The following is a 15,561-nucleotide window of genomic DNA, read 5'->3' as shown; positions in this document are numbered from 1 at the left end:
GTATCTCCAAATAATTTTAGAGCTATATCCTACTTGTTCTCTCCCTTTCTGCTCCTCCTGGCATTCCAGTAAAGGAATAAGCAGGTTCCTTTACCCAAAACTTATCAATCTTTGTATCCATCTCTTCAAAATACAAGGAGAAGAGATAGTAAATCCATGTGAAGGCAAATTTATTAGGAATTGTTAAGAATAAAGATTGAAGGAGATGTGTAAAATCATAGCGTTTTACAGATCTGCACAAAAACAACTCTGGGTCAGCAATGGACAGGGAAACATGGATGATGAAAATGTTGTTCTTTGAAAAGTTACAGAATGAGAGAATGGGAAATTGCTGAAATTATTAAAAAATGATTCATAGAAGTGCCCTTTCAAATATGAAATGAAATAAGACTCGAGAGAAATATTAGAAAACAACTAAAAATAGAACTTCAACAGGCTGATGTAAGGAAAAGATCTAGACAGAAATAAGATTGGTTGATCAGGATTCCATCAATTCCTTAGTTAAGGGAGATAAGAACCACACTACTTTATACTTGTAGTTTGTTTAATGTATTTTGGTTAGCAAATTATGCATAAATAATTAAACAACATAGGTTTATTATCAACTAATCCATTTTGCTGCCATTTTAAAATACTCAGATAAAAATTGTGGAAAAATCAGGCACATTTATAAAGGAAGGTTAATCTGCAAAGATATTTTCCAAATAGTTTTTGCAATGGTTAGGTTCTGGTGTCTTCCCTGTTTTGTTATGAGTACATTTGCATTGGTACATAAGCAAATATCTTGTTTTCCTCTTCTCATATGATATAAGTTTTACTGTTCATGTCATAAGTATTTCAGTCATAGCATATGAAGCTTTAAAATGGATGTTAAAGACTTGCACTCTATTCTGGAGGGATGTAGTGCATTTCTGATTGCATGCAGGGCAGTTGAGTATTGTTAGGTGAAACATATGTCTGTTATTGTGTTCTCTTTGAAAATTAAGTGTGTTTCAAGTTGATGTGTATAGCTCCCAAGTTGACAAGGGTGGATTGTGATGGTTAAGTTCTCATGTCAACCTGGCCAAGTGGTTATACCCAATTCTCTGGTTAGGTAAGCACTGGCCTGCACATTGCTGCAAGAATAGTTCGTGGCTGATTGATAATCCAGAAGGTTGGTATATTAAATCATCAATCAGTTGACTGCATCTGTGCTGATTACATCTCTGATCAACTAAGGCATGTCACCCATAATGAAATAACCCAATCAGTTGAAGGCTTTTATGGGAGAAGTGAGATTATCTTGCTGCTTCTTCAGCCAGTGAGCTTCTCCTGTGAAATTCTTCCAGATCCTTCATAGGAGCTGCCAGCTTCAGGGTTGCAGTAAAAGTTAAGTGAGCCATGACAGTCGATTTATAATTTTCTTGACATGGCAAGTAGTTAGCATCAAATATACACTCAAAGTCAATATTTTTTTTTGCACTGAAGAATATCAATGTAATGAAAATAAGAGTGAAGCTTATTGGACTTCCAAGCTTATTGGATTTTGGACTCTTCCATTCCCATGGTTGCATGAGAAATCTTTATAAATCTTATATTTACAGATCTCTCCTGTTGGTTCTGTTTCTCTAGGGACCCTGACTAGCACAGTCTTCTCTAATCTATTGACATTCTTGAAATCAGAAATGTGAATGTTTTAAAAATATTCATAATATTAAAATATTTATATGAATCACATTGATTTTTATCATTGTAATAGGCATTCTGATCTCCAAGCTGGCAGTCCAGGCAAGTAGCATGACAGGTAGAATGATGACAAGATAAAGCTCATTCCTGTCTGTTGGTTCCACATGCTACATAGAGACAGTATATGGGTGGATGGTTATTTGATCAGTTTAGGAAGAAAAAAATGACAGCGAGGAGAGAGAGAGAGAGAGAAAGCAAGAGAGAGGGCTCTGAATGAATTAAAGCAGCTTCCTGAACTGGAGTGTTTTGTTATCTCTTTCTGGTTGACAACGTACAGAACTAAGCTGCCATTTCTGGTTAGCTCATGAAGAAAATCAGTGGGTAACATGGGGATTGATTTTACAAATGGACCATGGAATTTCAACTATTACCCAGATCCCTTGAGACGTTTATGCAGATATAAATAAAAATGATATTTATTAGTCTATAAATTATACACAGATCTACAATTTCACAAAGACAATGCTTCAGAAAACACCAATTGATGTGTACTATGGTGAAAGTGCAAATAAATATTAATAAAATGCATACTTTTGAAAGATAACCATTAAATCTTAGAGAGGTAGAATGAGCATTATCAATTATCAAGTTCTTGCTTTATTGAGCAACAATTTTTAATGATAAAATGCCCTGTCTTCACTTCTATTTATTTAGACAGTTTAATTTACATGATTAAATTATACAGTGTAATTCACAGTAAAAGTTAAGTGAGCCATGACAGTCGATTTATAATTTTCTTGACATAGCAAGTAGTTAGCATCAAATATACACTCAAAGTCAATATTTTTTTTTGCACTGAAGAATATCAATGTAATGAAAATAAGAGTGAAGCTTATTGGACATTAGACAGGGTTATTATATTTACATGATAGGAAGTCCTTTCTTAGAGGTCATTTAGGAGAAAGAAAGTATTTTTTTATTGCTAGATAGACGAAAAAGGCTTTATGTTTTATTTCAGCATATCTTGTGAAAAGAAATATTGGATTCTTTAAACCTCATTAAAGGAATGCTTTTATTTTAATTCTGGCAATGAGCATGGGCTAATATCATGGAATTAGATAAGCTCTCATTTTTATTGACCCATAGTTACTTAAAAGCTTGATAAATAAACAAGTACACAAAAAATAAACCTGTATTTATATTTAGCCCAGGACGCAGTGCTGTGAGCACTCTCATACAATACTTCTGGGACTATAATTGCTATAAAATTTTCAGGGGGAAAATCTGACAATACATATCAATGTGTTTTTTAGTTTGTAAGCTACTGGAATTGATACACCAGAAATGGAATGGCTTTTTAAAAAGGGAATTCATTAAGTTGTAAGTTTACAGTTCTAAGGCCACGAAAAAGTTCAAACTAAGGCATCCAGGGAAAGATACCTCAATTCACGAAAGGCCAGTGGGTCCAGGATAACTCTGTGTGCTAGAAAGGCATATGGTGACATCTGCTAATTTTCTTTTCTTGCTTCTCATTTCATAAGGATTCCCTGGGGGTGTTCTCCTTGTGCAACTCTCAAGATCTCTGTCAGTATGGCTTTCTTGGCTCTGGTAACTCTGTTGGCATGAGCTTTTTCAAAAAGACCCCTTAAAGGGCTCCAGTAAGCAACCCCACCTTGAATGGGTTGGGACACATCTCCGTGGAAACCATCTAATCAACAGTTATCACCCACAATTGGGTGGGTCACATCTCCATAGAACCAATCAAAAAGATTCCACCCAGCAATACTGAATGGGGATTAAAAGACATGGCTTTTCTGGGGTATATAATAGCTTCCAACTGGCAAATGTATATAGACATCAATTCAGCAGCTCCACTTCTAAGAATTTATATGAAGAAAACAATACTAAATATGTGAAAAGATTTTTTCACAATCCATAAAATGGAGAATCGTGTAACCATTTAAATCTACATTATCTTGTAGATTCAACTTACATATATTCTAAATATATGACATTTTCCAACATATTTCTAAATGTTTAAAAGTCTACAGATATAGAAAATCCTATAATAAATGAGAGTATTATTAATGTTGAAATAATTGGGAGTCATAAAATAAAATATAAATAGCAGATATTGTTAGTAGAATTGTTTTCTTCATCTATTTCTGTGTCTCCAAGTTGCCTGCTTTGATTATATATTACTTTAAAAATCAATAATGAAATATAAACGTCATTGAAAAAATCTGATGAACGCTGACAATGATATCTCTATAACTATATGTGCACATCACTCAGGGCACTTACCTTTGGTAGGGAAGCTCGTGAGCCCGAGCTCTGTGTTGTCATAGTCAGCACAGTGGTTATTCCCAAAGCGACTCTGGCTGGGGCTGCATCCATATTTATCCAGAATGAAACCCAGGAGAGAATAACGATCAGGAGGCTGGGAATGTACATCTGGATCAGATAGTATCCCATTTGTCGTTCAAGATGGAATCGCACTTCTATACACGTAAACTTTCCTAAATGGTTGCAAAATAAAGGTAATGATTGATAAAAAATAGGTCTTTGTTATGCACCAAGTATCACAATTTTGTTGTCATAATAACTTGCCCTAAAATTTTCTATGGCAATAAGATGTAACCCTAGCTCACAAATTCAAATTGTTTTCTCAAAAATATTTTCTTACTTTTAATGTTAGTATATAACAGTATATGGGCATGCACTGTTTCAGGAAATATTATGCAATCTAATTACTTCACATTTGAGTAGCGTGTCTTACTTGTCAAAATACTAAAAAAACTTTTATTTCACTTGATTCTAACACTTGCCTCTGAGACAGACAGGAGAAAAACCTTGAATATATGTGCATTTGCTATATAAAGGCCATGATTATTCACTGACCATTTTGGTGCTTTTCTTTGTGTGTGTGTGTGGGCAGACATCGGGAATCGGGCAGACATCGGGAATCGAACCCGGGTCTCCGGCATGGCAGGAAGAACTTTGCCTGCTGAGCCACCATCGCCCACCCCATTTTGGTTCTTTCAAGTGTTTCTTTTAGAGCCATGTGTTAGTTGTTCCAGAGGCTTTACCTTATTTAACACTTTCTTTAAAGTAAATGCTAGAAGACAAATCAAATTGAAGATGAATAGTTCCTTAAATAATAATGTCAGCAAAAAATAGGTGTTTCCCATGAATAACTTTAAACATTATTTAAAAACATACTTAAAAAAAGTAAGGTATATTTGTCCCATGTATTTATGCTTTCTGGTCTGTAATATGCAAAGAAATTAACAGAGGAGTAAATTAAATGTTAATCAAACATGATGGTGATTTTTCTGCTTATCTCTGTCTCCACTCCCCGTTCCCATGCTATTTCTCTTTAAAATAATTGGCCTTCTGAATCATCTAATTTTCACTTTTATTCCCTCCTTATTCTGACTATTTGGAGATAGAGATGACAGGAAGTAAACATGCCGCTCTGTCTTTGAATGATGTTCTGTAACCAAAACATGAACGCGAGGCACCAGCGAACACATCCAGAGAAACCGGCCGTGTGCTGCCAGCAGGACTCAGTACAGAGCTTCTATTAAGGCGATGGGGACGCATGCTACTGGGATGCAAGGACTCCAGCTCCGGATGAAGGGAGGATAGGAGTTCAGGTTGAAAGGTCTCGAAGGAGACTCATCAGCTCTGGAAAAGCTCTATTCCCCTCCTAAGTGTCTAGCAATCAGAAGCATGTTCAACCTAGTGAAGATCCTTTCATCAGCTTATCAAATAAATGCAGAATGACTAAAGATTCCTAAAGCGCACGAAAAGAGTTTGGATTTTTAAAGCTGTATTCAAGTGTAAATATTTTTAAAATTTTCATGAAATGATGAAACATCATAAAATGAAATGGAGCAAAAAGGACTGAAATATTTTCAGGACGTCACTGTTAAATAACCCTCAGAGTAATCTTCTGATGAATGAATAGCCATTACTGAACACTCGGATTTTTTAATAAAATCATTAAGGTTCGTAGGATTCTCAAGAAAAAAAAAAGATCTCTTTAAGTTTTCATTAAAAAAGTATTTTAAGTAACTATCAGTAGCATAGAAGACAACAACCTTACTATTTGTATATAAATGTCATTATTAGAATCATATACTACTCCCTCTCCCACTTTTCAAATTAAATTCAATAGTGAGAAGAAAACAAATGCATGAATAATAAGAAAAACTAAGAGAAGAGAGAGAGAAAAAGCCAGTATAGCAATTTAATAATACATTATTTTTGGAGATAGAATTAAGTGCACAATTGTACTGAAAAGAGACAATTTCTTACAGTGAAGTAAATGAGACATCATGAAATTGTGTGATGATTATTGTGACATGCTAACACTAGTAGAACAATACTGTGAAACTACTTGAAGCATGTTTATATTTTATCATCTATTTTACAGCATTTGAGCTTTATCCTGAGTTAATTGTGATTTGAAATTAAAAGTATGCTTACCCAGATTGATCAAGCAAAAAGGAAGAAACAAATTACTGAAATTAGGAATAAAGGAGAGACATCACTACTGATACTACAGAAATGAAAATAATTATAAGAAAATACTAGGTATAAGTGGATGCCAACAGATTAGGTAACAAATGAAATGGAAAACATATAAAATAACACATATTACTGAAAATAACTCAAGAAGAGATAGAAATCTGAAAAGATTTATAACAATAGATAGAATTAGTAATTTTAAAACTTCCTATAAAGATGAGTTTAGGGAAACATGGTTCGATGGTGAATTTGTGCTAAACATTTAATGAAATTTTTTGTTTGTCTGTTTGTGTTTGACATGGGGAGGCACTGGGAATTGAACCCGGGTCCCCAGCATGGCAGGCAAGAACTCTGCCACTGAGCTGCCACAGCCTTAATGAAGTTTTGATGCCAATCCTTCACAAATTCACAACCTTCCCAAACAAAAGTAAAAGAGAACGGAACAGTTCAACTTATTTTATGAGGCCAATACTCTTAACATCAAAATCAGAGCAAGACATCACAGAAAGAGCACTGCAGGCCAATATGCCTTATGGATATAGCTGTAAAAACGCTCAGCAAAATACTAGCATGTGAAATTTAGCAACATGTAAAATGGACTGTACACCAAAACTAAGTAGAATTTATTGAAGGAATGTGAGGTTGAATTAACATCCAAATATCAATTAATGTAATATGCTATATTAATAGAATAAAGACAAAAATTATATGATCATATGAACAGATGCAAAGCATTCGTCAAAATCAACACTCTTTCAAGATAAGAACACTCAATAAAATGGAAAAAGAAAGGAACTTCTTAAACCTGAAAAATGACAGCTCCCAAAACCTTATAGCTGACATCAAACTTAATGGTGAAAGACTGAATGCATTCCCACTAATATTTGGAACAAGACAAGAATTCTGATCTTGACATCCTACTCAAAATTTTACTGGGAGGTTCTAGTTAGGATAATTAATCAAGAATAAGAAATATAGCACATTCACATTGGAAAAGAAGAAGTAAAACTATCATTATATGCAGATGACATAGTCTTGTATAGAGAAAATCCTAAAGAATCCACTAAAACACTATCGGAAATAATATATGAGTTCAGCAGCAAGTTTACAGGATACAAGCTAATATGCAAAATCAACTGTGTTTCTATACACTTGCAATGGTGGTGATAGCACAATATTATGAGTGTAATTAACGTGAATTATATAGGTGAATGTAGTAAAGGGAAATTTTACGTCATATGCATTGCTAGAATAAAAATTAAAAGATGAAACATAAGACTGTATAACCCAGTGAATCCTACTGTAGATGATGGACTATATATAGTTAATAGCACAAGTAAAGGAATGGTCTTTCATGATCTATAACAAATGTATGACACTGCTAGGTGTTAATAATAGGGTGGTGTATGAGAAAAACACACAAAATATAAAGTATAGACTATAGTTAATAGTATCATTTCAATAATCTTTCATCAATTACCATAAAGATAACTGCTATTAAAAAAATAGTTGCTATTGTCAATTGTAATAAATATTCCACACCAATGCAAGGTGGTGGGTGGTGTATGGGAATCTGTTCTTTACTAGAGAAAGTGAAAAGATAACACACACCTGGAGAAAGTGTTCGCTCATCTTACTGAGAAGAAAATAATCCAATTAGACAACCAGCAAAGGATCTGAATATGTGTTTTTTCCAAGGAAGATATACAAATAACCAATAAGCACATGGAAAGATGCTCATTGTGAATTGTAAGGAAGATACAAATCAAAACCACACTTAAATACCACATCCCACACACTTGGATACCTAAAATAAAAGAAAAAAAAAAACTGAGATAGTATCCAGTGTTGGTAAGGATGTAGAGAAAGTGGAACTTCAGATATTGCTTGTTGGAAAGTAAAATGGCTCAAAATTTTTAGAAAATAGTTTGACAGGTCTTAAAAATATTAGACATGGCTTCATTATATTTCTCAGTAATTCCACTGCTAGATATACAGGCAAGAAATATAAAAATGTACATACACATATGAATAATCTTAGCACTGCTGTTTATAGTGAATGATAGTTGGAAATATTCTAAATATCCATCAACTGATGAATAAATAAATACAATGTGGTATGTCCTTACAGTGGAAAACTATTTTGCAATAAAAAGGAATGAATGCTACAAAATGGAATATGCTCAAACCATTTTGCTAAATGAAAGAAACCAGGCAGAAAAGACCACATGGATTCCATTTCTATGGAAGACAAACCTATAAAGATAAAAAGTAGATTTGTGATTTTTTTAGGGCTGTGGCCTGAGAATTGGATGGGGCGTGAATGCCAATATATGAGGTTCCTTTTTTGGGTGATGATAATCTTTCAAAATTAGATTACAGTGATGGCTACACAAATCTGTAAATATACTAAAAAGCATTGGACTATACACTTTAAACAAGTGGATTTATGGTATGGAAATAATATTTTAATAAAGTTGATTTTTTAAAAAAGTGTTTTTACTGATAGAGGCATAAAGGAAACTTTTTCTCTGCCTTCCCCATGCCAGGGAGAAAAGCTATAATGTCCTCACATGTAGAGTTCACAAATTTCCCATGTTCAAATCCATTCTTTGTTGTTTTACTCATCAAATATTTCTTGAGCAGATCCCAGAAATAGAGACATAAACAGAGTAGATATTATTTTTACTTTTACAAATATATGACAATGAGGGGAACAGATATTAAACAAACAAACAAACAAACAAATAAATAAATAAGTGAAAAATATTATTTCAGAGAGTGACAGCAGAAAGTGGAGGGAACTGAGTGTTTAACATATGCCTGTTAACGACAGATATGTTAGTAGCTGGCATTTAACCAGAGATGTGAAGGACGTAAGAGTTTATGTTTGGAAGAATGTCAGGAAAGAATCTTAGGTACAAAAGGAAGAGCAAGTGCAAAGGACCTGAGGTAGGAATGATTTTGGCATAAGTGAGAAAGTCATTGTGGCAACAGACAAGAGAGCAACGGGAGAAAGGCAGAGGAGGATTTTGGAGATATGGGTAAGGGACAGATCATGGGGCTTTGAAGCATACAATCAAAGAACATTTTCAGATAATGAAGATAAAAGTAAACACAGTCTTTAAATCTGTGCAATTCATTTGTGAATGAATGCATTTTTGACCTTAGTGTTTTTCACTTTATAATGAGGAAAGCCTATTTACAAGTGTGGTTCCTATGTAACATAGTATTTTTATTCATTTAACTTGTATACACCACATAGTGGAACTACGAGGTATCCTAGACTATTATTGGGAAATAATCAGCAGAGGGTCCTATTATGAGTGTTAAAATAAAGTGGAGCTTAGGATCTGGAGTAAATTAATTGCATATCTGAGTGAGAACTTTTTCAGATGCCTTTACTTTCTCTATAATTTTTGGGCAGATAATTGTCTTATACTCTCTTAGACTGTAAAGTCGTGAGACTTCTAAGACTCTTGCTGAAAGGGCCTTGACCATGGAGATAACTGAAAATATGCAGGTCTTGACAATTCACTCCTAGGTGGTTGTTACAAATTAGTTAAGTCCCGGTGGAGTGCACGGGTGCAGCATAATGGAAAAACCAAGGTCACAATGCCTGAGAAAAGAAGGTTCGTTACTCACAGGTCTCAAAGAGTGAGAGGTGCCCTGAGGGGTCCATAGGAAGTGCCACCAGCTCAGATGTCTCAACCAGTGGGTGGGGAGCACACAGGCAGAGCAAGAGTGGTCCCTGTGCTTGTGCCTTTATGTGATCCAGAGGTGGCAGTTAATAGATTCCCAGCGGGAGTCAAACATTGGTTTGTTTAAAGCAAGCATGTGCTTAGAGAGAAAGGAACTGGGCGTCCCAGGGTGGTGGGTTCTGGTGAGGTGTGTGAATGGTGCTGGTAGAGGCTGCCCTGGACTCTGGAGGAACTTATGCCCCAGGGCTGGAAAGCTGTTTGTTAACTAGACCAAATGTCAGAGTTGAGGCAAGAGACTTCACCAAGTAAGATGGAAGCCAAGGCAGTACAAAAACATTTTGATAGACCATTGGTGTTCACAACTTCATTTCCCTGAACTAACTCTCTGGGGTTTTAGGAATTCTCTAAAATGACTTGATCATCGCAGCTTCCCCTAGAGAGGTGATCAAGGATGCTGCAAAAGAGCTGCCTGCCTTTCGTCTTTGTATTGTGATATTAACCTTGAACCTCTAAGTTAGATATCAGCCTCACCACTGAGCTAAGAAAATTGCAGGGAGTTTGTCACCAGATGTTGTGAATTGACTAAGAGTTAAGACGGAATAGGGACCATGTATGTGGAAAAGTGAGATCACAATTCTGGAAAATGTTGAGTCCTAGATGAATCACAGTTACTGTAAGGAAACGATAAACGCATCAGCTGATGTTAGAGGGTGATCATGCACTCAGCACATCAGGATGCTGCTGCAATTGTGGGCAGTCTGATGGAAGGCATGAGAACACTTTATGTGGTAGGTATTACGGGAATATCCCATGCTAGTTGAGAATTTAAAACCGAGCTCATGAATGCACGGATATCACATTAAGTCTCTCAATCTTGTTGATAACTATGTCTGGTATTTTCTCAAAGTCAGGAGTTTCCCGTGTCAGTATGTGGGTGGTAGGAGCTTAAAGAGAAATATCTTGAAATACATGAAAATGTGGACAAAAGGAAAGTTTCGACAAGTGAACCCTAAAAAAAATGTCATATTTCATTTTCATTAGCAAACACAGTGTTTACTGCCCAAGGAGGATAAGAAAATACATTTTATTGCTCATAAAGAAATTGAAGGAACTTTTTCTGAAACACCAGGATTATGTAATAATGGGGTTTCTGCACATACCAAAAAATGATTTAAATGTAACTGAACACCTCACATTTCTTTGGTTCCATTTTATATAAGAATATGCAATAAGTTGAAGCATCCATAAATGCAAATACATCCAGTTTCTGCTCTATGATTATGGAAAATACATTAACCTGGCATTATAGTTAAGAAATATCTGCATTATTATAAAACCGTAAGTCACACATCCTATGACAAACACTGAGCCCCTACCTGTATTGTAATGCTTAGTGCAGTATCGTAAATCTTTCTCTTCTTTCAACAGAAACTGGGGCAAAGTGAGTCCTTCTGCCACTTGTACAGGTGCCTCATCTTGCCATTCAAAAATGAGATCATTCATTGTGTACCCAACTAGGCAAAGCATAATAAAAATATTAAAAGCATAAAAAAGGGCATTGAAAGAAATGAAATCAAAAGCACTTGTACAGTTTTCATAGGATGGGAGTATCATGATATCTCTACCAATTGAGCTGTGTGTTGTCCAACTGCATTTCACAAAAGTCTATTGAAGTCTATTCATGTGGAACATTCACAAAATAATGTAAGAAAATGAAGTAGGCTAATAAAAAGTATAACATGGCATATACAAACAGTAAAGAAAATGCATATACATTCTTTCCTGATGATTGTCAGCTAATGGGTTAATTCAGTAATTCTCATTTTGGTTCCACTCCATTAGTTTTCCCCTCAACTCCTCTCAAAATATGCAAGACCCTTTAAACAAAAACTGAAATTATTACTTAACAGATTACTTAAACTATAACATCCATGGGGAGAAATTACCAAAGCTGGCATTTTCTTGATTTAACCATTAATTTTTTCAGTTTCATGTTTTCTGCTCCTTTATTCCAAGTCCCTAATTAGACAAAATGGCATCTTGAAAAGACTTGTCTGCTACACAGGGAAAATCAGGATACAAAGGAAACCCATGCAAAATAATTTGTGAGGGAGGCAACTCTTGCACATACCGTCAATGATTTCAGGAGAGAATTAACTAAGGTATCTGGTCAAAAATTTTACTAAATTAAAAGTTCATGTTTCTGTATGGAAGGTATCTAGGAATAGCAGAATTTTATCTTTTACTTTCCTCTGAATGAGACGTTTTTGAACCATAAGTTTGAAGACTGCTGCAGAGAGGGAGTCAGAAGTGAAAGGAGACTGTGGGGAGACTATTACTACTTGGAACAAAAAGTTCTTTGACGCATAACTACCTTGGAGATAGAAATGGAGAGAAGCATGGTCTGTCATCTGAACGGAGTCAGATGGTCAGATAGAGAGAGCAGAAGCTCCAGGTCCACGAAGTAGCAGACGAGGGAAACTGTCCCAAACAAATCCCCTTGCAAAGAAGCTTGTTTTGTGGGGAAGAGACTGTGTGCGTAGATATAGCTGGCCTGGAGCATGTGAGGTGAACAGAACAACGGCAGGGGAAGGACGTGATCATGGCTCCCTTCTCACCCACCTCTCCAATACCGAGAAGAGAACCTTCCAGAAAGAGCGAAGGATCTGCTCTAATTGTGGCAGTGGCAAGTGGAGCCAGAGCACACAACTGACTCTCTGGCACACCTAGCAACTACCACTGCAGGGATGAAGAGGATGGAGATGCCAGTAGCAAGAGCCTCAGAGATGAGAGAGTCTCTTTACACAACCAAATTCTTTAGCAGCAGCACCACCAGTGTGATGGCTTGTTATGGAGCAACCACACCTCATTAGAGACTGTGAAGTCCTTCAGATTCAAGGGGGCAGGTCTGAATTCCAATTTTCTGAACAACTATGGGAACTTCACAGGACTACCCCTGTAAGTTCCATTGGACTTAGCACTACAAGGATATATGTTTGACGTGAGTACGTAGGAATACATTTCATTGAATCCTGCAATTAATGTTAATTTATTAATAGAAGGCTTTCATTTTATACATAAGTCCTTTAATATAGCCATCATAAGTACCATTTTATTTCTTTTGACAAATGCACATTTCCCAAGAAACTAAAGACAGTAACCAATTCTTATCTCCATCAGGTAAGATGTATCCTTTTCTTCCATATCTGAAATCATTGAAGATGTTATATGTGAGATTTTGCCCCAATTTAGACAGGTGAATGGAGAATGAACTAAAAAGCCATCTTGCTTTTATACTCCAAAGTCTTCTGCTAAAAGAAACTAGCTCTCTGAAGTCCCCTCAAAGATAAGCTTTAGTTAGTCTAATAAAATTTACAACTGGCATATTTAGCTTGTTCTTATATTGATCAGTAACATTAAGTGATTTAAGTATTGCCGTTTCATAATCAAAATAGGCTAATTCATTACAGTCCATAAAATAAACTTAGGTTGAAAACCTAAAGGAAATTAGTGAAATGGTCGAATTTAGGGAGCAATTTGTTTATTCTGAATAACTTCCTTGATAATCAAGGAAAAAACTAAATGGTATTGTGTGTTTGAAAGGATGGATGTACCGTAGAAAAGCCGTGTTTTAATCCTAATCTTATTTTGTAAAGGCAGCTGTTTCTTCTAATCCCTATTCAGCACCATGTGTTTGAAACTGTAATTAGATCATCTTCCTGGAGACGTGACTTAGGGAGTCACATCTTGATGTGATCTTGAGTGATCAAGAGTGTTAAAATGGATTAGGTGGTCTCCACCCATTTGGGTGGGTCTTGATTAGTTTACTGGAATCCTATAAAAGGGAACCACAAGAGAGAAAGCAGGGATATTCAGAGCGAACAGACAATGCTGAAGCACCATGAAGCAGAGAGTCCATCAGCCAGTGCTTTGGAGATGAAGAAGGAAAACGCCTCCCGGGGAGCTTCATGAAATAGGAAACCAGGAGAGAAAGCTAGCCGATGACGTCTTCTTCACCACGTGCTGTTCCAGCTGAGAGAGAAACCCTGACAGTGTTTGCCATGTGCCCTCTCACTTGAGAGAGAATTCCTGAACTTCATTAGCCTTCTTGAACTAAGGTGTCTTTCCCTGGATGCCTTTGATTGGACATTTCTATAGACCTGTTTTAATTGGGACATTTTCTCAGCCTTAGAGCTATAAACTAGCAACTTATTAAATTCCCCTTTTTAATAGCAAACTAGCACAGGTTATTACCTCTACATCTGTCTTCAAACATGATTTTAACACAATTAATACCCTACACAGTTCAAAGTGCTTTAACCTCATTGTGTGTTTGGTTGGGAGACCTTTATACAAATCTGAGTGTGTTAAGAAGAACAGACTCACTCATGACATCAAGCTTGTGAGTTGAATTACCTTGAACCATAACAAGATCGACAATGAAAACTACTTTATTCAGCAAAGACACTGAGAACAGCCAACCATCTCATATTGTAGTTGCAGTGAAGCATATAAATGAATGACTCCATGGAACCAAGCACTTGCTTATTCAGCAAGTATTATTGAAAAACAATTCTATCCAAGGCACACTGCTAGGCTCCAGGGAATGTGGGGTGTTATGACAGGTAGAAAATAAGTGGCTTGGGAAAGGTACAAAATGAAGAAGAGGGATCTATGTTAGCTGGTGAAGCCTCATTTGTGTTGGACCCTGAAAACAGGGGAAGATGGGAAAGAAGGTGGGGTACTCCATGCAGAAGGAATAGTACAATTATTTGAACTAAACCACAAACTCCCAAGGTTTATGATAGAATTGCAAATAGCTTCATTTGTCTAGAGCTACTTTGCCTGAAGGAGTGCATTGGTTTGAACCTGTATGTACCCCAGAAAAGACCATGTTCTTAAAGCTAACCCATCCCTGTGGACTTGGATCCATTGTAAGGAGGATCTTTTGGTGGGTAGGATCTTAAGTTGAGATGGGACCCACCTCATTCATGGTGGGTTTAATTCTCTTACTGGAGTGCTCTGTAAGAGTATAAAAGATAAAGAGAAGACACAGAAAAAAGTGCCAGAGAGGCTCAGAAAGAAAAGCCAGAGGAGCTGAGAGGCAAGGACACGCTCAGAAACTCAGAGAGGAAGCCATGAAGCCAGAAGCTGGAGGCAATAAAACCCAGGAGAGAAGGGAGAGACCAGCAGATGTCGCAATGTGCCGGGCCACATGATGGGACAGAAGAATTGAGGATTGCTGGTAGCGAGTCTTCAGGGAGAAGGTATCGTCATGCCGATGCCTTGATTTGGACATTTTCACAGCCTCAGAACTGTAAAGTTGTAAGCAAATAAATCACCAATGTAAAAGCCAAACCATTTCTGGTATATCACACTTCATCTGCTTTAGCAAACTTAAACATGGAGCATATGGAATTAGAGATACATTAATGTAAAATGGTATAGAATTTAAATTTCAGGTTGAAATGTTTGATTATCCCCTTCCCTAAATCTTCCCCACTCTTGCCATCCCTACTGCATGGGAAGTGATGAGCAGCTGAAATCTTTTGAACAGGGGAGTGACATGAGAAACACTGTGCTTTAGAAACACCTGCTCTAGCAAGATCTTTCAGAATATTCACATGCTTTCATCATCATCATCATCACCATCATCATA

The 15,561-nt window shown here is 36.3% G+C and overlaps 1 protein-coding gene across 2 annotated transcripts in view; it reads right to left on the bottom strand.

The window, feature by feature from the left end:
• GLRA3 (glycine receptor alpha 3) overlaps positions 1-15,561 on the bottom strand; it is a 210,766-nt gene that overhangs the window by 27,027 nt on the left and 168,178 nt on the right. For both annotated transcript variants that reach the window (XM_077144360.1, XM_077144361.1), the window contains exons 6-7: positions 11,279-11,416; positions 3,970-4,184 (exon numbers count right to left, since the gene is read on the bottom strand). In XM_077144360.1, the coding sequence (XP_077000475.1) occupies positions 3,970-4,184; positions 11,279-11,416 (353 nt within the window). The remainder of the gene's footprint in view (positions 1-3,969; positions 4,185-11,278; positions 11,417-15,561) is intronic.

This window comes from Tamandua tetradactyla, chromosome 26 (genome assembly GCF_023851605.1).
Source record: "Tamandua tetradactyla isolate mTamTet1 chromosome 26, mTamTet1.pri, whole genome shotgun sequence".
In the NCBI taxonomy this organism is placed as follows: Eukaryota; Metazoa; Chordata; class Mammalia; order Pilosa; family Myrmecophagidae; genus Tamandua; species Tamandua tetradactyla.
Note: the sequence above shows the minus strand (reverse complement) of the source record. Positions and strands in the feature narration are given on the sequence as shown.